General features: G+C 45.2%; 1 protein-coding gene across 2 annotated transcripts in view; it reads right to left on the minus strand.

Annotated features, from left to right (window-relative positions):
- Positions 1–25339, minus strand: part of IGDCC4 (immunoglobulin superfamily DCC subclass member 4) — a 191439-nt gene extending 166100 nt beyond the window's left edge. The window contains exon 1 of one of the 2 annotated variants that reach the window (XM_043493295.1): positions 25053–25246. In XM_043493295.1, the coding sequence (XP_043349230.1) occupies positions 25053–25119 (67 nt within the window). In that variant the 5' untranslated portion in view covers positions 25120–25246. Of the gene's footprint in view, positions 1–25052 lie in introns of both variants that reach the window. The other variant, XM_038420543.2, reaches the window with a different exon arrangement.
- Positions 25340–25787: the final 448 nt, after the last annotated feature.

The following is a 25787-nucleotide window of genomic DNA, read 5'->3' on the forward strand; positions in this document are numbered from 1 at the left end:
ACTCTCGAACTTTGCTTTGTTTTCAAATAGACAAATTCTTAGGCACACATCCCAAAGATGCCAATACCTTACTTCTCTGATAATACCACTTTGTATTTATATAGTTCTTTTCATCTGAAAATGTCAATGTGCTTCATGAGCATTAATGAACTAAACTTCACAACAACGTGAAGGAGGTGGCAAGATCACCATTTACAGATGGGGAAACTGAAGCACAGAGAAGAAAAGGAGTACTTGTGGCACCTTAAAGACTAACAAATTTATTTGAGCATAAGTTTTCGTGAGCTACAGAGATTTAAGTGTCTTGCCCAAAGTCTCACATCAGTGGCAAGGAGAGAAAAGAACCCAGGAGTCTTGACTCTTGGCTCCCTGCCCCAATCCCCAAACGACACTGCCTGCCTAAAAAATAAACACAAAGCGTCAATCAGTTGACTGTTTTCTTGTCCCACTGGGAACCACTGACTGGTACTTCAGAGAGAAAAAAAGGATATCTTATGGGGCACAAGACGATAAAGCAAGTCTCAAATTGCAGGCGAGTTAGACCACTTATCGATAGCATGACATATTCATAAGGAATAAAGTATCTTAGAAACATGCACACACCTTGTTCCTGCAATCTTAAAGGGTTAGATTCTTGGCCAGTGAACGGCCCTAAAGCGAGCACAGACATATGAACAGCAGAAGCAGAGTTATTGTGCACCTATAGTCTTACAAACAGCAGCTCTCTCTGCAAATTCCTTCTAGGAGCATGAATAATCTGGTATGGGGTCAAGTCAGAGCACCAGGCGCTAGTGGGTTAGTGCTGAGCAGAGACAATGGTGATATCATCTGGAGGTCTGGGAGATTTCATTTGGGAGAAAACAGTTGAAAAACTAGAGACAAAGTTTATTCTTCTCTTTTGCTTCAGAGTTCCCTAAGCATTAAAAATCTTTTGCTAATTACTAGCTGTTCATTCATTATCAGGTACTTAATACCTCAATTGCTTCCAGGGAAAACTAACCTGACCATTAGGTTTCAGAGTAGCAGCCGTGTTAGTCTGTATTCGCAAAAAGAAAAGGAGTACTTGTGGCACCTTAGAGACTAACAAATTTATTAGAGCATAAGCTTTCGTGAGCTACAGCTCACTTCATCGGATGCATGATGATGAAGTGAGCTGTAGCTCACGAAAGCTTATGCTCTAATAAATTTGTTAGTCTCTAAGGTGCCACAAGTACTCCTTTTCTTTCTGACCATTAGGCAAGCAGTTAATATTATATTTAAAATAAGATTTGACACGAATATTGCACCTTCTCTCCAAGGACCTAACAGTGATTCATACTAATTAATATAGCCTCACATCTTCCCTGTGACAGGTTTCAGAGTAGCAGCCGTGTTAGTCTGTATTCGCAAAAAGAAAAGGAGTACTTGTGGCACCTTAGAGACTAACAAATTTATTAGAGCAAAAGCTTATGCTCTAATAAATTTGTTAGTATCTTCCCTGTAGGGTACGAAAGCATCAGTATCCTCATCTGATGTGGAAACTGTGGCACAAAGCAACTGACTTGCCCAACATCACACAGGAAGTCTCAACGGAGCCAGGAGTAGCTAGATGTCCCAAGTTCTAGTCCAGGTCCTTTTGGAACTGAAAAAAACATCTGGCAAATTCCATATGAGTATTATATATGTGTATTATCGTACAAACATGTATTACTGTACAAAGGCCGATTGAGATGGTGGCCCCATTGTGCTAAGGGCTGTACATACAAATAGCAAGAGACAGTCCCTGCACTGAAGAATACAGTCTAAATAGACAAGACAAACTCAGGGCAGGAGGCCCAGAGAGGGGAAGTGACTTGCCCAGGGAGCAGAACCTTGACATCCAATCCTGGGCTGTGTCTCCAGGACCATGCCTTCAGCACTATATGAAACATATGGAAAATTGAAAAATGGGTTCATTTTATTTTTCTTCTTCCCCTACAGTCTACACCCTCAACGTCCCTGCACCCAGTCAGAGCCCCTTCGCACTCCGTAAAGAGGCCCAGGTTCTGACGACTCCAGAACCTATCAACGCCACCCCTTCAATTGGTCAGAAAGGGAGCTGGTTCAAAGAAACACAACAGGAACTGGACATGCAGGCCTGGAAGGCCTAGATCCCCTGCACTGGAGCACAGATTTGGATGAAGGTGTTTTGATGGGGATTTTTTACTTCACTCAACTTCCCTCATCATGCATGCAAACCAATGCAATGTGTGTATGGAATACACAAAAGAGAAATGGACCCAACCGAAAGCCCTCACAAATGCAGGGGACATTTCAGTACTGGCCTGTACTGCCCATCTCTCTGTAATGAACGAACCAAACCTCTGGCTCCAGAAACACTCTCACTCCACTGAACTCTGGGGCAGTTGAGATTCAACTCTGAACAGTGCAACTTGGGCCCTCCACTAATTTGCTTAGGAGGGCAGGAGGCCGCTAGTTAACCGCTGGCATATTCCAGATCATACACAGACACTCTAGTCTGCTCCTCCTAAAGGGCCCCTCCCCATGTTGTTCTGACAGGAAGACATGATAACACAGCACACGCTCATTCCTTATCTCTCTCCTGAGGAAAGGAAGAAATTGCCTGAGAAACTAAAATTAGCCTCTAATCTAAGCCAGTTCTAAAGCCTTCTCAGGAACCGTATGTTATCTCTCGCTAGCCTGAATCATTCCAGTTAGGTGTGGAATAATAAGGCAGTTGGTATTTGATAATGACGGTATTACAGTGGTGTGTTTGCACTGCTATAATTTAACGGTTTCTCGTTGTTTACATTAGGAAACCCAGTGTTAAAAGGTTTATAACCATTATAAACTCTAGCTCCAGGTCAAAAACATAGGTGTGCTGTCATCTGGATAAACCAGGATTACATGCATAAACCGCTGTTCTCTAGAAGAGAATATTCTCAATAGTATATATACCAGCTTGCAGGAAACACGTTTTTACGGACTGATTATAAATCACTTTGGCCATGTTAAAGTAAAAGGAGATGGTAAGGGGAAGGGAGGGAATTTGTTTTCTGCTGCTTCTTCTGACTGTGTCTAAACTGATCATTCCTAAACAGTTTTGTTTTCTAAAATTACATTCTCCCAGCTGCTAATTGAGAGCCCACTGAAAGGGAATGAGATTTGAGTTACTGCGAATGTGCAAGAATTATTTTCTTCAAACATATATTTGACTACACCATCAGTATTCTGGATATACAACCCACAGAGATGTGTTGTTATGAATAGATGATCGTTTTTTTAGAGGCCAGCCGGATGGAATGGCAAAGCAGCACATCAGTAATACAAAGATTCGTTCAAACCCGGGGTCCCCTTTGTTTGCTGAGCGTTTGTGCCAACTCAACCTGCCACACTCCCAAGATTTACATACCTCTATGGAATGGAGGCTGTGCACTGAACTGGTAATTGGGTGCCCTGGAAAGGTGACTTTGAGACTGTATAAGCCAACATAACTTGGACAGCATGCCAGGATTGGCCTTAGGCAATAGGCTACCTGGCATATAAGGGTCCATCTATATAGCAAAAAAACCCGAAGGCAGCAAGACTCAGAGTCTGGGTCAACCGCCTCGGCAACTCACTGCAAGGGTAAAAATAGTAGTGTAGCCAATCAGCTCTGAAATCCAGGGCTGGGGTAGGGTCTTGGAGCCTGGGCTCCAGCCGAGCCCAAAATGTCTACACTGCTACTTTTAGCCCTGCAGCGCAAGTTCCTCGAGCCCGACCCAGGCTCTGAGATTCGCTGCAGGGAGTGCTGTTTCCTATGTAAAGATACCTAAGAGACAAAGTTTTCCCTATAGCCTCTTGTGTCTTTGATCCTATTAATTCAGATAAACAAGGTCAGGCCTGCACAGTATTTGGCTACTGACCCAAGGAAAACCAAGGTAACTGTCGGAAATGGCATTGGTGATTTAAAGGAAGGCATGTTTCCCTCTGAGTCAATACTGAAGCGATGCCCGATTGTAGTGTTTTTTAATAAGTCCTTTTGTACAATGCATGAAAACAGCATGGATCCTCCCCATCCATCTGCCCTTTTTTGATTATCCAATTTGCAATATTCCTTCGTGCCCACCACTTGTCGTTTTATTTCAGATAATTTAAATATTCCATTTTTTTAAGCTGGATGGCTCAATTAGAGACGTTGCTCTGTAGAAAGATGAGAAGCCTCTTGGCCCAGGTGAATGGGCTGGAATACCTGCTGTTAATAATATACTGACCACATCTTTTATATTGAAATATTGAGAGATTTCCTGTATCTGAGCACAAAATGCTTTGTTCTAGGGGACAGATGGGCAAATCCCTCTCATCACATTCCAAGGACAGGAAGGATGGCCTTGTTGCTAAAACGCACACCTAGGGCTCAGGGGTTTTGGGTTTATTACTGGCTCTGCTCTGCAGGACCTTGGATAAATCACTCACTTCCATTTCCCCATTTGCAAGATCATATCGCCTTACTTCACAGAGGTGCTCAGGGAGGCACGGCTGCAAAGAGCTTTGCAGTCTTGAGATGGAAGTCATTATACAGGTCCCACCTAATATTTCAAGATGTCATCCCTAGGCTGATTCTTCAGCCTTTGTTGGCAATGAACTTTTGACTCATTAGGGATCTGGAGAAGAAACAACATTCTAGCTTTCAGAGTTCAAAACGATGGAATTTCCACTAACTCCCTTGGGACGCTAGTCTACAGTCTATTATATTTCATTGTCCAGACATTCAACCTACATTTCCCTTTCTTAGCATCATCCCATTACACCTTTCAAACACAAGAATACCATTATCTCACGTCTTACCGCCCTCTTAATCATCTTTGAGCCAAGCTTATACATATTTACCTTTTTTAATCTTCCCTCCTATGTCAGTCCCTCAAGCCCCTTAATCAGTTTTGACACTGTTCTCTAAATTCCATCCATATAACACACAAGAAGAGTTCTCTGGTTCGATATGACTGGTGAGGCCTCCCCTGAGTAGCATGTCCAGTTTTGGGCACCACATACTTTAAGAAAGACATGGACAAGTTGGAGAGAGTCCAGAGGAGAGCAACAAAAATGATAACAGGCTTAGAAAACATGACCTATGAGGAAAGGGAGAAAGAACGGGTCACACTTAGTCTAATGAAGAGGAGACTGAGGGCATGGGACAGGATCTGACAGCAGTCTTCAACTATGATAAGGTCTATTATAAAGAGAACTTGGTGCTTAGTTTGCAGCAAGGGAGATTTAAGTTAGATATTGGGGGGGGGAACTTTCTAATTATAACGGAAGCCAAGTTCTGAAACAGGATTCCAAGGGGGGCTGTGGAAACCCCATCACTGAAAGTTTCTAAGAACAGGTTAGACAAACATCTATTAGGGATGATCTAGGTTTGCTTGGTCCTGTCTCAGCGCAGAGGGCTGGACTGGATCACCTCTTGGGTTCTCTTCCAGCCCTTCATTTGTAAAATTCTACGAACCAAACCGGTTTGCACATGTGTTACAAAGAGTGTTGGCTCTCCCAGATTGGAGCAAGACACCCTGGGCCTGATTCAACTTGGCAGGATCAGAAAGCTGAAGTTTGCACCCATGCTGGAGTTCATCCCTATGGGAGGGCACATGGCTACATGACTACCAAAGAGCTCTCTACTGAAAGGCCACTTTACATTCCAGCTGGGAGCCCGCTGAGTCTGCACTGAATCGGTGCATCTCCATAGGGCAAGTCACAGCACTAGTCAGCTCTGGGCCCCGGACAGGCAAGTACTAGCGAGGCTCAAGGCGCACTTTCAACACCAGCCACCCACAGGCTATGGGCGACCCAGCACACTAGTTGGATATATGCTGATTCAAAACATTCTGCTTAGAGGCAGCGGGGTGTTGGGGGGGAAACTGGCATCAACCTGCAGAGAGACAAAGAGCAGGAGAGCATGAGCACTGCTGTAAAGGAGCATAGCCTTGTCACAGTGCCGGGGTTCACTGCACTCAAGGGCACTCCTGTTAGATCTCAGGCCTCCAGCCATCACCTCTCTCTGGGTCCCTCTCCCTCCAAACCAGAGATTTAGGCGGGCAGCCCCTCTCACCTCACTGTGATTTCCCCAGCACATCTGATCTTAGTCCAGTACCTGCCGTTCGCACTCTCTCTCAGAGACAACGCCAGAGCTACCCGGGAGCAGACAGCTTTCACAAAGCACAGTACATTTAGGTAGGACAAAAGCATCACAGAGAAAACAGATCACCAAAAAATAAGCAATCTAGCCACACTCTAGCTTACCAGTGTCACTCATCTTCCACATGGAGACCAGCAGGTCCCAGTCGTTCCAACCCTTCCCGCAGGATTTGGCCTTCTTGGTTCCAGCCTCATGGCAGCACAAGTATCAAATGAAGGCTGGTGAGTCAGTTCAGGCTCCCATTTATACCAAGAGCCTGTTCTTTGTCTCTTGGGTCTCTTGAAAGGGGTCTGAACAAGTCTATGCAATTCTCCCCAGTGGGTGGAACTTATCTGGCGTGGTTTACCTGCAGTAATTACCCCCCACTGATTTTAGTTCCTGGAGAAAGCTCTGTGACCCTCCTCCATGGAGCCCGAATACAATCCCTAGTTCACAAAGATACACATAACATTTATATGTTTCATAGTAGCAGCTGTGTTAGTCTGTATTCGCAAAAAGAAAAGGAGTACTTGTGGCACCTTAGAGACTAAAAAATTTATTAGAGCATAAGCTTTCGTGAGCTACAGTGAGCTGTAGCTCACGAAAGCTTATGCTCTAATAAATTTTTTAGTCTCTAAGGTGCCACAAGTACTCCTTTTCTTTTTGCGATAACATTTATATAGATCCCGATAGTGCCTGGCACATCTCCATACAATAGACTTTTGAAGTTTCCATATTTCCAAGATCTCTCATTTGTTCCTCCTGAATCACTTCCAGTCTAGCCCTGCTCAGTACTCCTACTTCTTCAGAGATAAGACCCAAAGCAATTAGCACGTTCATTGCGTCAGATGCCATAATAACCATGTATAATGCAGGCATATACTCCAGGCACACTATCAAATTTCCCATCTAAGTGTATTAAAATATTATAGCTAATAACACAGGGCTGGAAGGAAAAGTGATTGCAACCATTACCGTCCCACTAGCTATGGCCTGAGGTATAAATCATATCAGAATAGAAAACTGGATCCAGATCCTAATTTAAGGTAGGCTAAACCCATCGAACCATGAAGCGTATCCCTGATTCATTAATTCAAATGAAACTCAAACAGGATTTGAGGCTTCACAGGGAAATACTAGTAGATAAGGAAAGAGCTGACAAAGACTGATGGGAAGTGGCATGCAGACGTATGCCATTCCTTTATAAGCCAATCATAAAATCCCATATTCCAGTCCATTTCTCTTCAATGGATCCTTTCAACAAGAAAGACCCCAAAATGGCAGATAAGATCATTTTTATCTATATTAAGGCCTTTTTGCAGCAGATCTTTAAGATAGCCCTGGGTCTTACTCACTTATCATTTTGCTCAAACTCTCTATGTCTATTCTCAGGAGAGTGAAAGCTGAAGGGAAATCCCTTTGGTGGGTTATGGAAGAATAAATATTTTAATTGAATATCCTTGCTCCCCAATGTGTAAATACAGAAGGAAAAAGCACAAATGTTGCATGTAGCTATTGCAACCTTAGTCTCCCAGTTACCTTTTTGTGGGGGAAAGACTAAGACAAAAATGACTGAAGCCAGCTCAGTGAGTGGAGCCATAGATACCAGACTTCATACACGATATCACTAGCAGGTAGGGAGAATCACATTTTTTCCCCCCAGCTATGAAAGTCAGCAGCTGCTTCCAGGCTAATGCTCGGACAATTTAACCAAAGGAGACTGTAAAGATCTGACTCAAAGACACCGTTACACCTTCCAAAACAAACTGCCTTAACTTCAGAAACTGTAGAAAATGGAAGGTGTGAGAACAAGACAGTAGTTTTCATTTTCCTTCGAAGTTCTTACCAAGCCAGACCACACCTGGCTGAGATCCATTACATTCACAGCCTCAGGTGGCTTCAATATAGGTAGCAGATTTTCATAAGTGCATTGTTACAAACATTTTGTGGACTAAATTAATCCAGAGAGGTTCAGCAGCTTCCTGTACACGTGACTGTAACAACAAGGATATCAAAATGTGAAGGACTGATCTTCCAAAGGCAGTTGAAAAAACTACAGTCACTGGGCAGCATTCATGAGTTTGCAACAACAGCTTATGCTACATATGCATGTAGCTGAAAAATAGCTGACAAAGAACACAGATCGAGTTTGCAGGATTTTCTATAGAGTGTACAAATAGTTGCTTTATGTTTAATCTAGAATCACTGAAGCCTTATGAAGTTGTATAAGAACTGCCAGCAGTGAACAAGAAGATGAATGTCTCTCTGATTTGAACACTGGCATTTTGCACTTACATCAAACTACTAAAACAATTCACTCTCCCCCCCCCTCCACCGCCAAAAGAGGCCCTATTTGGCTGAGTAAGCCAAAGGGAACAAAATGGTAGACAATTTCAGAAGGGGTTACGCTCTCTTGTCTGCCTGGAACAGAATGGATGGGAGGGCTGGACAATGCTCACCAGGCCAGTCACATCTAAATGGTCATGGCGGACCTAACTCTAAAACCACTGCTTAGTATTGCAACCAGTTACAACATTTAAGGCTTGTCTACCCTACAAATACTCGGCCAGTGCAGCTATACTGGTATAGCGATGATGGCAGAAACCCCTAGTGGAGATGCAGCATAAGCTGACAGAAGAAGGAGTTCTGCCAGCGCCATTAAACCACCTCCCCAGCCGAAATTAGCTTAGCTATGCCAACAGAAGAACTCTGTCTACACAGGGAGGTGGAGGGGTGTCAGCACAGGTATGTTGGCTACATGGTGTGTCTCTTCTTTCTTTGCCAAGAAGCAGTGTGGCAGAGTGCAGAGGACAAGACACCAGGAAGGAGACTAGGTTTCCATGCCAAGCTTTGTCACCACCCTCATTGTCTGGCATTAGATAAATCACTCAACCTCTCTGTGTCTAAGACTCTTCATCTCCAAAACAGGGATAATGATACTTACCCACCTGTGCATCATGCGTTGAGATCTATGGATGAAAGACATAATCTACATGTGTTGCTAATTATTGTTATTATTTCAAAATTCTGCATTCTTCTTAGAGCTGAATTATTTAACTATCTGATTAGAAACTTGATGTCTCTGAAATAACAATCACACAATCAAATGAACAGGTTCAAGAAGACCAACACAACAGAAGCTTATGAACAAGACATTAAGTGTTAATAGCTTTTTGGCTACATGGAAGCCCGCATGCACAGTATTAGCTGTGCAAATACATAGGTGCCAGCAATATTTCAACCAATGGAAATTCAGCTACTTCTCCCAGGAACTGGGATGTCAGAGTGGGTGTGTTTCTGCAAAAGCCTCCACTGGAAAAGAAAATCAAAGAAATGAGTAACAATCCAGGTGGATTTAGAACTCGTGAAAGGTGCCAGATTTCCTAGAAGAAGACAAGGACCATGGGCCATGGCAACGCAAGCCTCTGCAGCTGCCCATCACTGTGCTTCACCCTGGCCCACAAGGGCCCAGCTAAAGCTGAGGGGATATCATATAATTCCATCTCCGTAGTTCAGACACTCCTTTGCCCCTCTGCTGAGACTGCCAGGAAGAGAGTTAAAATCTCATTCTTTTTGCAGAGAACACCATCCTTTATACTCTCAGTTCCATTCTATTCCAAATTCCAGTCGATTAGAAAAACGTGCTTCATCCAGCAACAGTAGCACTCACCCTCTTTTTCCTTCCTTACCGCCTTCTCCATTCATGTATCGGCATCCCTTCCATCTCTTTCCTCGGCATTCGCCAAGCACACAGCCGCACCCCTCCCAATCATCTTTCTCCAAAGACTGTCTGTGGCTAAACAGAACAGGGTCTGTGTACCCCAATGCTGCCCTGCACTGCCCGTAGCCCCCTCAAACTATAAACTTCTTTCTCTGCTTCTTCTGCCTTCTGGGAGTTTGCAGAATTGTTTAGAACAGGCTAGTTTGTAATTGTTTAGCACAAGCCATGCTTGGAGTGCAAAAACCAGGGAGTCATATCACATGCTCCCCAGAAGGCACAGGGAGGGAAAAAAATCCATGAACATAACAAAAAGCACAATGGAATTCCACTTCCAAACACAGCACAAATCGCATAATCAGAGTCAAACTCTTCAAAGTGCTGCCACTGCTGTTGCTAATGAGGGTTTTGCAGTTCATGTGGGGAAAAGAAAGAAAAAAAGCAGCTAAGAGTTATGCAGGGGTAGCCCATTCTGCTGTGACAGGCCAAAATCTCATCTCTTAAAGTTATCTGTCAAACAGCAATCTCACTTCTTCGGCCTTTGCGGGGGTTGTGGACACAGTGCACAAGTGCAGTTGCACGTGAGGGAGGAGCTACGGTATGAGAAACTATGATGATCTGACATATTAGTCAATGACGGGGCAGGTCACTTCCTCTAGCCAGGCCTCAACTTCCTCCTCTGTAAAACGGTGATAATGAATCCTAGTTCCTCAGAGGCAAAGTGCTGTGGAAGTGAAAAGTTCAAAGAACTCATAGAGGGGTTTGATTGTACTTTAATTCCTGGGCACAAGATAGAATCATTTCTCAGACAGAGCTGAAAGCTTCTGCAGTGACTAAAATCGGCTCAGTTATATATAAACTACCTAAAGTTCATTTTTAAAAAATGTTAAACTGTAGTTCCCTTCATTTGCTCTCACTTACCTCTTGTGCCGATGTGCGGCTCTGAAGTAACTACAGATTCTCTCCAGGGTACGGTGTAGAATACCATGGGACAAGTCAGACAAAGCAACTGCTACCCAGAAAAGCTCCTGTTTTGGTCCCATTAGGAACTTGAGAAAATTGGACAGGTAGCATCTGCATCTACTACTCGTTCTTTCCAGGAGTTACTCAGAAAACAACACCGCTAGCAATCAGAACATCTATGAGTAGGCAGGAGCAGGTCGCCAAGGCCAAGGACTGCTGCTCCTTGTGCATCCATAAATACTCCAGGAGTGTGAGAGTCAAACGTCACATTCTGCATGTACAAAAAAGCAAGCCTAGCACCCGAGAAGTCAGGGCACATCACGTTTCCATTAACTATTCTGCATTTCCCAGGTAATTGTGCACACTAGGACTTAATGAGAAATAATGAGCTAGCATGCAGCTCAATGTGGCAGCAGAGAAAACCCATAAGAAAACGTATTTAAATATTTCATTGCCAATGATGGTAGCAAGACTTGTCTCTCCACATCTCACAGCGCACAGCCCAGGAGAAGAGACAAGGACCTCACAGATTATCTGCACCACCACTGCAACATGAGTGCCCAGACTAGACCTGAGTGAGGACCACAGTGGCAGCCTACCATGGCCTAATTAGCATTGCATTAGAGACCCAGCATGGTCTCGGAGGATGGAGCGCGTGAGCACTGTGTGGCCGTGGGCAAGTCACAAAACCTAGCTACACCTCCGCTGCCCTGGCTGCAGAATGGAGCTAACAATACTTACCTGCCTTGCAGGACTGTGAGGGCAAAGCCTGGCCTTATCTACCACTCCCTCCTCCCTTCATGTAATTTAGGGCAACTATCATTACGGTTCAGCTGAACAGCCTCACCGCTCCACTGTAAAACATGAGGGGGAAATGAAGGTGTGAAAGAGAGGGGACAATAAGAAGAACAAGACATTGAACTGCAATGTCATCAAGATATGCCCATACCTAGATATCAGTGTAATGTTTTTATCGGGGATCTGAGTGTTTCAAAGCTGTGATTATGTGGCTGTGTAAACTGCCACATCATTGTTGGTCTGGTTTATTTTTAAAATTTGGCACATAATTGTGCTTTGGAATCTCAGCTTTCATTAACACCCATACAAAAAAAAAAAAAAATTACATCTCCAGCCTTTCCGGTTGTAAAGAAAACCTTCAAAGCACAAAACAAATGGGAATTGGCCCATTTCTTGCCATGGGTTGGTCACAATGAAGCCCAATCAAGATGTTTGAAACGCCAGCATTGTTAACCGTTCTGGGGTTCTGCTGCACAATTTCAGTCTAAAGCAGCACATAGGACAGCCTTATTTTGTAACCCCTGGTTCTCTTTCTGCTCCAACCCCAATCGCTCTTTGCTGCTCTCACTGCATCATGTCTAGAACCAGGGCCTGATCTTGCAATTACATCTGGGCAGGGAGACACTATTGCACCTATGCATAAACCAAATGAAGTCAATGGGGCACCATGCAAGTGTAAACAGTCTGCCCATGTGGATCAGATGGCAAGATCAGTACCTTACTCTGCAAGCTCCTCTGGGCAGGGCCCAGGTCTCATTTGTAACTAAAACCCAAACAGTTAATATTTCCATAAATCAGAACTAGCAGCTGCTGCTGGCTCCAGCATGCATCTTGATAGCTGGAGAAATTTAATTTAGTTTTGATGACTTCTGGCCATTTTGAATAGCTGCTTTTCTATTAAAAAGAAAAGGAAATTGACTATTTCCCAGCCACGCCATCTCTCTCATGTAAAGGCCACCAAAGCCTTGCAAAGTCTCACTGACTTTATCCAACTTTTACTGCTGTTGAGCGGGATTAGCGTTAATTGAGCTCACCTCACACTAGCCGAGGACTATTCATTCAGTCACCAGCCTATAATCACGTGCGTTTTCCAACGCAGCCTGTACAGGTATCGCTCAGGTAGCTCGGATAATCCAGGTCACATTTTTTAAATGAAATCTACAAGAAACACACCCACAACCACCACTCCCCGCCCCCCACCCCTCCAAAATACCCAATTAGTTCAGCTTAGGAAATGTCATAAAAAAGTAATATGGTGAAATTTCCAGTCCAACAAGTTTCTGGTGAGAATATTCCCTAGTAGGGCAATGTACTTTTTTTTAAACCACAACCAAACACCACCCTGGGAGTGACAGGGTTCACGGGAGCAAGAGAGCCCCATTCTGTGGCACACGGATTAAGAATTAGGCCCAGCTGGGTAGAACCAGGCTGGGTGGTTCCTATAAAGGAAGGACTGCAGGGTAATGGGGAGGGACTGAGAGAGGAGAGCTGCAGCAGGAAGCTTATCCCCTGGGACTTGCCCTGAAGGGAGAGGGCAGCAGGAGTGGTGAGGTTCCAGGCAGCTGCCGGAGAGTCTAGAAGCCACACTGAGAAAGCGTCTACGTTCAGCTTTCTTCAGCTATGTGGATACCTGGACTCTGGCTCCCAAACATCTGCAATAATCTGGACTTCCTCAGTGCTAAGTGTTACCAACAATCCCTATGGTGTTTTTCTGCATTGGTGCATTTAGATGCTATGGCACAGACCAGGGTAAAAGGCTTCTTTAGCGTTGGGACACTAGTAAGGATACCTACACTTTGTCTATATTTTAGCTCCCACTGCGGGTAGCACTCATGCAGAAAACTGCTCACAATATTACTGGATATAAACCCACTCAGGTTGCTAGCCCGTGCTGAAGCCTGCCACACCTGCATTACTATTGTTACCCATGTTAGCTAGATTACAGCTGGCGTGGGGATGTCTATCTTTGCTACAATTGCATCTTTGTGTGCAATGTAGACATACCGTTGTGCAGTGCTGTTACAGCTTAGAAGGCAGCCTCTTGGCTTTCCTAAGTACGGGGAAGGTGCCGAATTTGGGAACTAGAATGAAGAGCTCAATGAATACACACACAGCCAAGAGTCTCTCTCAGTCACTGCATCTGGGAAATCAGAACTATATCATGGCAATGTCTCCACCTTCTGGCTGAAAGGAGCTTTACCAAAGTGCCTGGACTGGTACAGAAGAACAGAGAACAAAACAAATAATTTGACAGCTCACACTGCTGCTGAAGTGTTATTGAAAGTCTTTCACGCTACATTGAACTCTCTCTGCTAATGCAAAAAATTCTGACAGCAACAACAAACGCTAACTAATGTAGAAGCTATAATGTGCTGGCAGCTGGAAGCAACCTTCACCTAACTTTATTTTGCGCATATACAGAAAACCCAACGACAACACCTGAGACAACATTCCTATTCTGGTTTTCAACGAGTAAGATTTGAAAGGGCATGAGATATAAAGTGTGCTCCTGTGGGCCATTCATTAATGGATCAACATTTGACATTCTGGATCAAAAGTCTCTCTTCTCAGCAAAATGTTCATTGTGCATTCTTTCGAGATAAGAGAGTACAGCACAGAGAAGAAGAAATAAGTTGGATTTACTCTGATCTAGGAAAAAAGGGGCTAAATAATTTAGATCAATATTTTGTGTTCTCTGACAAAAGCTGCAATCAATAAACAACTAGTTAGCAACTCTAAGAAAAAAATCAAACCAGAGTTTCAAGACGCTTATTTTTCCATCACAATCATTGTCAATGGCAGTAATTTACATGGCTAATACCTGAACCTGAACCCTTCCCGTGCTGGTAAATATCTTTTAGGGCACAAAAAAGGCTCCGCCATCCCTGTCTATCCTGGGCTGCTCTTTGTAGGTCCCCTATGTTGTTAAGTCCCATAAGTTTTTCCACTCTGAATGAATTCCTCCGAACACTACTCAATCAGCCCCTTTTACATGTTCTTCCAGTTGCCCAATGGCTCACCTGCCATGGCAGATGGTCTGGCTTCAGTCTTAACACATGTCCCAAATATTTCTGTCTTCTTTTCTGGATAACTTGAGAGATAAGGGATTGTTGAACTCTCTGACAAATCTCAGCATTTGTTATACACTCATTCCATTTAAGAGCTAGTATTTTTCTGCGGCGTTTAGACATCTATCTTTCCCTTTGGTGGATTTCCAGCTCTCTCATCCAAACGTTAAAATGGAAATAACACTGAAGCTGAAGATTTGTAATTTAGTCTTTAAGCTTCAGATTTTTCAATGACCAAATCTTGTTGAAGCTGATGAATGCAGCTCCTTGCAATGTGTGACATTATTTCCTTCTGAACATCTCCATTGGTTTGCACGTTACTGCTGAGGTACGTACATTGGCTCATTTCTTGTATTCCTCTGCGGAGTAATGCTGAGTTGGAGTGTAAATTAGATTTGCTTTTTCAAAAGTGCTTATTAATCCCATGTTTTTTGCAATGTGGACAGTCTTTCAGTCTTCACTTGTATGCTGGTTGAGCGGTCACTTAGAAGAGCAACATCAACAGCAAAACCTAGACCTTCTGTTGTCATGCCATGCAATGCCTGTTTTGTACCTGTCTACCCTTATTCTCATAGCAAAGTCAACAGCGATGCCAAACAGGAGAGGTGAAAGAATGCATCCTTGTTTGACACCAGTGTCTATGTCTGAAACATTCACTCAAGCCTACATTTATTTTAACTGGGCAAACTTCCCCTTGATATAAGGCCTTTTGTTGTCATACCATAGATGGTCCAGAATGAATTGTAATGGGGGCTGTGAAACGCTTTTTTGAAAGCATTCTATGAAGTTTAAGTGATTTTTGCCATTCGATTATTATTCTTAGTGTGAAAATGTGGCTAACACATGATCTTGTGGGTTGAAATCCAGCCTGCTCTTCCTTTAGATTCACCACAACTGATTCCCTTATTCAACTTCAGATGCTACTGCTGCAGCCTACTATCACTGATTGGAATGTACCACCTCATTCCTGTTATCACAGTCACTTATGTCATCTTTCTTTGGTATTGTAACTATAATTCCAGGTTTCCATTGATCTGGAGGCTTTTCCTCATTCTAGGTCTCATCAACTCAAGCTTTCAGCATTTCCCCACTCACTTGGTCTTCACCAGCAGCCTTCTCAAGTTTTAATATTTGTATTGATTTCTTTATCAAAGTCAATAGTTTCTTTTGACATCGGTCTCTTTAGCACCTCTTGAAAGGACTCTGCCCATCGCTCTCTTTTATCTTTTTCTGTTGTTCAAGTATTTCCTTGTTTACATCATCCTGAGGGCCTGAGGAATAAACTTCTCAAGCAGGACCTTGTTGAGCTGATAAAGTGTTTTCCTATCGCTGCCTAATAGCCTACATTATGTTTACAGAATCATTCTTGAGAAGGGAGATTGCAACTATTTTTTTGGTCAACATGGATGAGAGATTTGCAGTCAGTATTTGATCAGATGCTGGATTTCTTTTGTTCCATTGATCTTCAATGCACATATCACAGAAAAGTGCTGACTAAGCAGTAATGCATGCTGCCCGTGCAAGTATGTAAATAAGCCTATGCGATGTATTTGCTCTAGTGACACCATGCCTTGCACTGGTAGCATCGCCAATGGGCATCTGTAACAAGGCAACTTCCTGTGTCTCAACAGGAGTGGACAATCGACCTCAATTGCAGAATGCTCTACAAAACACTGTAAGGGAATAATACTGGACAATCAAACAAAATGGGGCCTCAGCACAATGGCATTTGGCTTCCTGCAAAACAGGCCCCATGACGCACCTGTGAACATGCACAAATCATGTGACAACCCATATGCAAGCCCCAACTCCTGCAGCGACCCCCAACCTTCCAGTTAAACCTCCATCACTCCAAGCCTCTGTAGAACCGCTCAAACCTCCAACACCTGGTTCATTCTGCCTGCTCCCCCACATGTCCATTCCCTCCTAAGGCTCCATCTCTCCTCCGACGCCCGGCATACTTTCCCAACGCTTTGTTAGGAGCAGAGCTAGCACGTGTGGCCGGCAGTGGCTGGAAACCAAAGTAGCTAATGGAACTAACACAGCTCAACTGAGTGATTTGGATTAGGAGAACAACTCTTTGTTTCATTTTTTGAAGTGGTTGTGATGTTAGCAGAATATGGAGTGTATCAAGTTGGAAACTCTGGGCTGGTTTGACAAACCCAAAGAAATGTGAGAAGAATAAAAGGGCAAAGATTTCCAAAAAGAGCACTTTTAACTCCTTCCTCTGCTAAAAGCAGTACATATTTTACTTTTAAAAAATGTCATGGAAAATTCATTAATCCTCTGGTGACTCAGTATGCCCAATATGGAGATTTGATCCAGCCAGCAAGATGTCATGCATAGGGATTTTAGTCCCGATTTAAGTGCAAATCTCAAGGCAGCTTTAAACTATGGGTCACCACTGATGCTCCCATGACAGATGGATAACCAAAGCCCTTGTAGGCAATCGAAGAATTTGGTCCAAAATACTTAATAGATTCAGAGGAGATAGCATGAGAAATCCACTGCATCAAGTAATGACCTATCTGGTCACACCAATTAACTTAATTGTCTATTGATTATTTACTTAAAGATTCGCAAGGAGGCAAAATCCCCAAGTACAGAAGGTAAAACACAAGACTGTTTGTCCCCTTCACATCCTTCCAGTGGTGGCAGTGAATGTCAGGAGACCCCTTGTGGCAGAAGTATCCTGTTCTCAGGCCCTGTTCCTTCCTCATCTATTCGACAACTAATTCTTGAAACGTGATTGCTGCTTTTAACCCATGAAGACTTCCCGAGATCTTTCCCCATGTGGTGATCCATTTTAACCTGCTCATGTCTTGGATTGTAAAATTAAAACGAGGCCAAATCATTCCAACTCCACAGGGACAAAAGCCCAGCAGATCTGGATAGGGAAGGGGGGTAGGAGCTGGGGAGCACTGCCAATCCTCACATCCAATGCTCTTTTCAGGTGGGCCAGATAATAAAGAGGGTGAAGCTAGCGTAAAGGTGTATTTCACTGTACTCCAATGCTCCCATGCTCTTGGGTGAGGGAGCTCAAGCACCAGCATTGCACAAGGGAACCCACAGGAGCACAGCTCCATCAGAGCCATGCTGCCCTGGTCATAGTGTTTAAGGCCAGAAGGGACTTGGGGAGTGGCAGGAGGCAGTGTGGGGCACAAGTCCCCTGCCTCCTGCAGACCGCTGCATCCACAGATTCCATGAGTCAAACCCCTGCCAGGTTCTGCGCTGGAACAAACTTTGCTCCCCCCTCACTACCGAGCCTCAGCATTTAGCAAACGTGCAGCACCACCAGCACTGACGCAGAAGGGACACATCTCTTAAATATTAACAACCCTCAGACGATGAATCTGTGTCACTGAATTTAAAAAAAAAAAAAAAGCTCAAGACAGACCAGGAGCTTCAATATAGGTTACATTTAAGAGGCAGAGCCAGGTAATGTGGTCCCAAAATGCAAATCTTGATTTTTTTTTTAATGCACCTAATGTTAAAATCAGGCCATACACTGGTCAATGGGGTAAATCACTCCCTCCCCATGATGGGCACTGGGTCATGTTAATCACCCACTACCACGGGTAATGAGGTACTCAGCCTGCAATCCTTAGCACTCTTTGAGCAGTGCTGGACTTTTAACAGAAAGCAGATCCATAGTGAATCAACGGGATTCCCCGGATGTTAGAGCAGGGCAGGCTTTAGCCCAGAAACAGAGAGAAGCCCACATGCATAATAGACACAGAAATAAAAAGTTCACAGGAGCGTCTGTAAATTAGGAACGTCACCCATCCACCAACTGCAGGCAAAGGGCCTTGACTCAGATCTGCAAATGACAGAGCATGAGGTACATGGAAAAACTAGCATCTGGGATATGGTGGTGTGTAGAAGATTCCTCCCTCTGCTCAGGACCAAGCCTTGTCATGCAGATTTGCTGTCCACCCACACTCAATCAGCAAGTCAAGCCCTGCAGGGAATTTCACTTCTCAGCAGCTGCCACTCTAGCAGATTTTTACCTTGCTTAATGTAAACACTGATTACCTCTTCCCCAGAATGTTAAATTTTTGTTTCTCTCTAGAAGCCAACAGAACTTGACAGGGTTTGGTTTCAGCAACCCAGCAGTGTAAATGCTGGTGAGGTCTCCTCCCTGACACCAGGAAGCTGTGCACAGAGTGATATTTAGCATCCCTAGGATCCATAGAGAGCTTCCGGATGGTGCCCGACTCATAAAGCTGATCAGAGATATGATCACTATGGATATTATAGAGGAATGAGGGCAAAGTCAGTATTACCACACTGCGGGGCTGAATACCAAGAATCAATTACCACACCAAGAGGACCAGACAAAGGGTCAATCCTGCAGGTTACCTACACCCTCCACCACCAGAATGAGGCCCAAATTCTCATTGTCCATCCAAAACTAACATTATATTCCTTGCAACTTTCCTGGCTCTCCTCCCACAATGACCCACATGGAACAAGCATGCTACACAAACCACTATTTGCTGCTTTTCTACTCAAACATTTCATGGTAGAGGGTGGGAGGAAGAAAGCAAATCAGAGGAAAATGGAACTTTTTTTTTTAAATAAATAATTTAGAGGTTGAAAAGCTGTACTGCCTAAATGACAATGGGCATCACCATTGTTTAAAAACATATACCAGCTCTAGGTTGATAAATCAGAAATCAACGTGTTTGAGGTTACTGAAGCATGGGAATCGAATAAACACCATAAAGTTACTTAGGATGACAGAGTTCTCCACACATTCCCAGCACCTTACAACATCCCTGTCAGAGAGATAGGTAAATATCAGTAGTATCCTCCCTTTACAAAATGGGGAAACTGAGGTAAAGCAGTTCAGTGGCCTGCCCAGGCCCAAAAACGTTAACATCAGAGTTCAGGGATTCCTGGCTTCCAATCCTGTGTTCAGACTGTGCTCTCCCTACAAGAAATGGAAAGCACAATAGCGAGAAAGCCACTTGATGCTAGTGCTGGTATCACAATAAAACAATGCTTTGGGGTTGTTGTTGTTTTAAACCATAAAACAAGATTAAAAAATAACCAAATTATAGACACCGGGCCAAGTTCCTCTCCTGAAGGTGACAGAGTTGCATCAGAGTTGAATTTGGTCTAATATGTGCTAGGCAAGAGCTTATAACAAAGATTTACCATTTTCCCTTTAGTGTTACAGCTGACTGTAAAGCAAACATTTGCTTTCTACAGATACAAAAATGACTAAAATGATCATATTGGATTTGTAAATGTTTGGGTTACCCTTCCCCAGCAGGACTAAGAAGCTCTTTCAATTACCCAGGCAAAAATCCCCTATAATACTTCCATCACACACACAACCCCATGCAAAAGTTTGGGATGCATTCCAACAACAAATTACAATGAGATTAAATATTAATTTCCATCTTAATTATGGTATCACAGCCATTAAATGCTACAAGAGTGTGCTGAGTACAGGCTGGGTCTTCTCAGAATGCTAAGTACTTGCACTGGTGCAAATACAGCTGCATTTTGCCTGCGGCTATGAGCAGCTGTCTTCCTATGGCTGACCGGCACCTACGGGGCACACCACTCAAAGATTCTGCTATTGTACATGAATGCTATAGTGGCCACAGTACCAGGGGGTCACAATCAAACTTTTATGCACACACAGGGCAAGCCAGTAGTCTATGTCTCCATGGTTTTCTAGGGCGCCCATCTCCATGGCATCTGGGTACCAATGCGTTCTTCATCACTGTAGCATTTAAGTGCCACACAATCGTTAATGGATTCTATCCAAACGACCCTCTGGAAAAAAAGGAGGTACTATCCCCATTTCTTTTTAAGATGGGCAACTGGGACACAAGGGTAAATTAAGTGACTTGCCCACAGTCTCAGCAGAAGCTGAGCTGGGAACTGAATACAGGACTCCTGAGTCCCAGTTCAGTGCCCTACCCATTAGACCAAATGTCCAATAACTGGTATCAAATTTCACTGCAAAAAATAGGAGAAATGTGGAAAGGGTTTTTTGTTTGTTTAAGAGTTTAACTTTTTTTCTTATTGCTTCAGAGTAACTTAATAGTGGTGGAATAGGAAGGTATAAAAAAAATTAAAAACATGGTGAGGCAAGCCTCTCTGTATGGAGCTGCAGGGAGAAACCCCGAAACATGCGATTTCCCCACTCACCTGGTGCAACAGAAAAGAAAGAGAAACTATGCCAGAAAGATTTTTACTTTAGAGATCTGCCCTTGGAGGTTACCTACTGATCTGTCAGAAAGACGGTCTGTCATGACAGCCACAGCACAACTGCAGCAAACTCAAGACTGGGAAAGACCTGCACCTGGAAATGAGCCATGTTTGAAATCAGATTACGATGTGCATCAGTACATGGCCTTTCACAAGGGCACTGCAGATGCTACAGGGATGTAGCACACAATGGAAAACTGAGGCTCCAAGAAGTACAGCTCCCCTCACCCCACCGTGCAAACCAACATTCGCCCACCCCCAAAAAAAGTCAGCAATCAGGTGATGCTACATCAGGGCAGATGAATCTGCATGCAGTTGACGGTCTGCAATGAACAGACTACCATGGCAAAAGACAAGACATGTGACCTCTGGAACAATAGCAAGACTGACTGTTCTAGGCAAAGGCACTAAGCGTATTCAGCACGCCGCAGGGCTGTGGAGCCAGCAAGAATGCGACAAGAACAAAACAGAGCGAAAGTTAGGTAATAGAGGAAGAAAACCAGTTCAGAAAACAAAAAGGAGATTTTACAACAGACACCAATTACATAAATCTAGATGGATTTCATCTGATCATTCAATTGGAAAGCTAGCTCTCTCCCTCCCGCTGCCCAAATGCAAGCTGTATCCCTCTAGAGAGCCCCATGTGAAGCAACCAATACTTTGGCAGGGCCAAGCAAGAATCTTTTAAAAAAATCCTTCCTGGCTCTTCAGGAAAACTGTATCAAATTAGACAGCAGAAGGTTTTGCAAAATACTGGGCCCAATCCTCAGTATAGCTTCATTAAAGTCCATGAGGGAGGATTTTCCCACTTCAGTTTCTTCATAAGTATCTCATACCCCCTGAGGCTTGAATTTTGGATTGAAACAAGTGGCCACGGGGTCCAGTTCACAACTTTTAAAAAGCATTTCAACCTTTCACAGAATGAATTTGAGATTAAAGCAATTCAAGACTTTTGTTATCACAGTAAAACCCACCTGTTGACCACACACACCTCCCTCCCCCCCCCCCACCACCGAAACCACCAACTTCACTTCTGAACCTTTCTCCACATTGTGCTATATATTCCTGCACTGGGGTGAGCCAGCAAGTAATAATAGTACAGCAGAGGTAATTTTTTTTCCAGGCACAACAACAAATAGCCAATAATTAAAAAAAAAATGTGACTATTCTTTTTACACTGATTTCAAAAACTGGGCAAGCCACCATTACAAATCCTACAGAGGGAATTCCAGATTCCTTCTTGAAGCTTGTTTGAAAACTAAAGTTTCAACCCTTTAAAATCTTTATTATTGATTATAATAAGTATTGCAGTGGTACCCAAAGGCTCCACCCATTGTGCTGTTTGTTTAACGTAAGAACGGCCCTACTGGGTCAGACCAAAGGTCCATCTTGTCTTCCGACAGTGGCCAATCCCAGGTGCTTCAGCGAGAATAAATGGAACAGGGTAATCATCAAGTGATCCATCCCCGTCACCCATTCCCAGCTTCTGGCAGCCTGAACACTGCTCTCCATCACCTCCCTCATCCTCTGCCTCTCCCCTACACTTCTCCTGCCATCTGCGCCTTTCCTGCCATACAAACACACAAGGAACCATGGCTCCTGCCCCAAAAATCTAACAAGTTAATTTTGAAACAAAAAACTACAATCTTGTACCATGAGCACTGTCTGGGGCTAAAAGTTAAGGCCACATGCTCCCGACCATCTAAAGAGATGCTCCCCTTGGATGACAATGGGCAACTTTCCTGTACCATTGTTCATTTAAACACACAGCAACACTATTTTTGTGAGCATGCAATTCTGCACCTATATTATGCGATAATCTGGCCCTTAAAATAGCATCAGTAAGATTCAGCGTCAACTCCCATAGACAACAAGAGCACTCCACATCTCTCAGGGTTAATACATCCCTGCATCCATCCACTCATATTAAAAAGGGTTATCTTTGCAACTTTAAGGGCTAGAAACTTTAATAAATGGAAACTTCTACTCTGCTGAACCTGAATTCACCAGAGGACTGAATAAATACATGCAGTGAAACGGGCATGACACTCCTGGTTTAAATCTTTGTTTTGTGTGTTTATCTTAAATCAAAAAAATCTAAGTCTAGCGGACATTTAACACACATGCTATTGCAACAGTGCAGTTGTAGCAAACCATGCCTTTCTAATACTTTTTCAGAGATGCAGTTAAATGCTTAAATGGGCAAGCGTACACATTGGAAAAAGCAATGCATCCAAAGGTCCACAACGTGAACGAACCTTGGTGAAAGCTTCTGTGGTTAAACACAGAGTCAAGGATTTAGATCCGAGAGATGTGTACGTGAACACGTGCACACCGCTCATTTATGTAACCAATCCCTACAAACAGGGGAGTGACTGGTATGTTTATTATTGGATTACTTGATTGATCAACTAAATATTTGCTAATATGGTAGAACTAAGAAACCTGCATTGGTAGGCAGTAAGCTAGTGAAGTGAAAAGTACAGTCATGGCGCTTTTTTTTTTTTTTTTTTTTTAAGGTATAAAGAGGCACCTGGGCCTGACTGGAAAATATTTGGAGCAAGATTTCATGCTCACCAAGAGGTTCCCATTTGAAGAAGGGAAGCTGTTTCCATTGGCTACAGAAAGCTTTATGCAGAGCTTCCCCTGCTTGAAAATTACACCTGGATGTTTTGCCGAGCATCACAACGAGCATGCACAACGCAACCGCCTCGCAGAGCCCAGCGGGAGCGCCCACTGTGTCCCCGCTAGCCAGGAGCTGGCATTTCAGGCCCAGACTTTCGGCGTCTGCCGGTGGCTGCATCAGAAATGCGAATTTGAGGTCTCAACGCCCTAAGATCCAACCGGCAAGTTCTCCTCCGCAGACGGAAAGAGATCTCATGCTATGGAGGCAAGGAACAGCCTAATCTCAGAGCAGCCTGAACGGCTGCTCCCCATCAACCCTCCCTCACCCTCTGCCTCACCTGGCCTCACCCCTCCCTCTCTCCTGCCGCCTGCCCCTCCCCTCCCCTCAGTGCGGAGCCAGGCACAGGGAAATGGCCCCTCTGAATTAGCCCACCCAAATCTGGAGAGGAGAGGCCAGGGCTCCCCTTGTGATAGGAGCCCAGCGGTAGCACTGGACCCTGAAACCCAGCTAGCCTGGGAGCCCCGCTCAAGCCTGGCTCAGGCCCGAAGGGTGGGAGACCACGGGGATGGGCACAGGGTGGGGGTGGGGGTGACTGCTCTCCCTGCCTTTGGGGCACGTGGCTTCCCCCCACTGCCCAGGCCCATAGACAGAGGGATCCCCCACATCCCCCCCCAGCGCCGGCCAACAGGGCAGCTCCCACCCCCGGGCGCAGCTGCTGCTCTTCCCCTCGCAATGGCTGGGGCAGGCGGCAAAGCACGTGGCTGCAGCAACACCCCCCCCCTCAGCTCCAGGAGAGAAACCGGGCCGGGGGGGGGGGCAGCAGCCTCCCCCTCCGCCCCCCAACCTGCGTCCTGGTCTCCCCGCGGGGGGAATGGGCCACCCCCGGGACCCCCCGCCCCGGCTCCCCCCTCGGGTAGCACATGGCCCCGAGCGGGCTGCGGGCGCCGCTCCGAGCTCGCCCCCCCCGCGCAGCTGTAAACGCGGGGGGGGGGAGCGCTAGTAAATGCCCCCCGCACTGAAATTAACTCGGGAGCTGCCTGGCCGGGCGCCCCCTTCAAATCCCAGCTCGGCCCCGCGAACTTTTTTGCAACACGGGGTGTGCGGTTGGGGGGGGGGGCGCCAGCGAGCCCCCCCCCCTCCGCTGCGCTCCCTGGCGGGCCCCGCCGCTGACCCATAAATCATCGCTGCGGCTCCCACGCCGGCTCCTGCGCCTGGCAGGGCTCCGGCGGCCGCGCGCGGGTCCGTGCCCCAGCCGCAGCCCCCGGGAGGTGCAAACCCCCCCCCAGCTCCGTTGTTTTATTGGCCGGGGTGAGGCGCACGCTCCTAGTGCCCGGCGGGGAAGGCAGGGAGCGGAGCCTTCCCCAGCTCTGCACTAGCCCCCTGGGTTGCTTGCTCAGAGGAGGAGGGCAAGGGACTCTCCCCCAAATACAGAGTCCTCCCCCCCCCACAATCACCCACCCCCCGATCCCCCCCCCTTGCACACAACACACAAAAGAGAAGCCCAGCAGCACTGATTACCTTCCACAGCCAGGACACAGACGGTCAAAGAGAAAAAACAGAGACAAAGCAAGTCCTCCAGCGCCATGTAAACCCTTAAAATCTCCGGGGGGGGGGGGGAAAGCAGGACTCTTTGAATGTCCAGAAGAAGAACATTTAAGAGGGGAGCTGAGTCTCCCTCCACTCCATCGCCATCTTGTGTGAATATTAGAGACTATGCGAGTTGCTTGCTTGCACACATGCATGCACACACACACACACACACACACACACTCAAGTCCCACTTTAGGTGTCCACTAGAGACGCCTGAACCTCTGCCAACAACCCAGCGCACACCCACCCCCCCTTTCTGTTTCTCCAGGCAGCAGCATGCTGGAAGCTTTGAGGGAAACAGATTGGTCACTCCTTGCTGAAGAGCCCAGCTCTGGGCGCAGGGTTAGCAAACAAGCACCAGAGCATGACAAAAATAAAAGGGCTGGTGGTGGGCTCTGTAGTTCTTGGTGGGTCTGGAGAAGAGGAAGGGGCAGCTCTAGCTTGCACATCCTGCCAGTAGCGTAGCAAGGCGGGGTGACCCAGAAGAGTGCTACTTAAAATAAATAAAGGACTAGGTATTTATTTATTCATTGAACAGGTTGCTAAGAGCGGCAGGAAGTCTGACTCTATCCTCCCTTCCCCCAAGAATATGTAGGATTTGAAGGATACAAACATTTCACGCTTACCACTTTTCCTCTTCCAAGGGTTTTGCAAACACTAATA

Source organism: Dermochelys coriacea, chromosome 10 (assembly GCF_009764565.3).
Source record: "Dermochelys coriacea isolate rDerCor1 chromosome 10, rDerCor1.pri.v4, whole genome shotgun sequence".
NCBI classification, from domain to species: Eukaryota; Metazoa; Chordata; order Testudines; family Dermochelyidae; genus Dermochelys; species Dermochelys coriacea.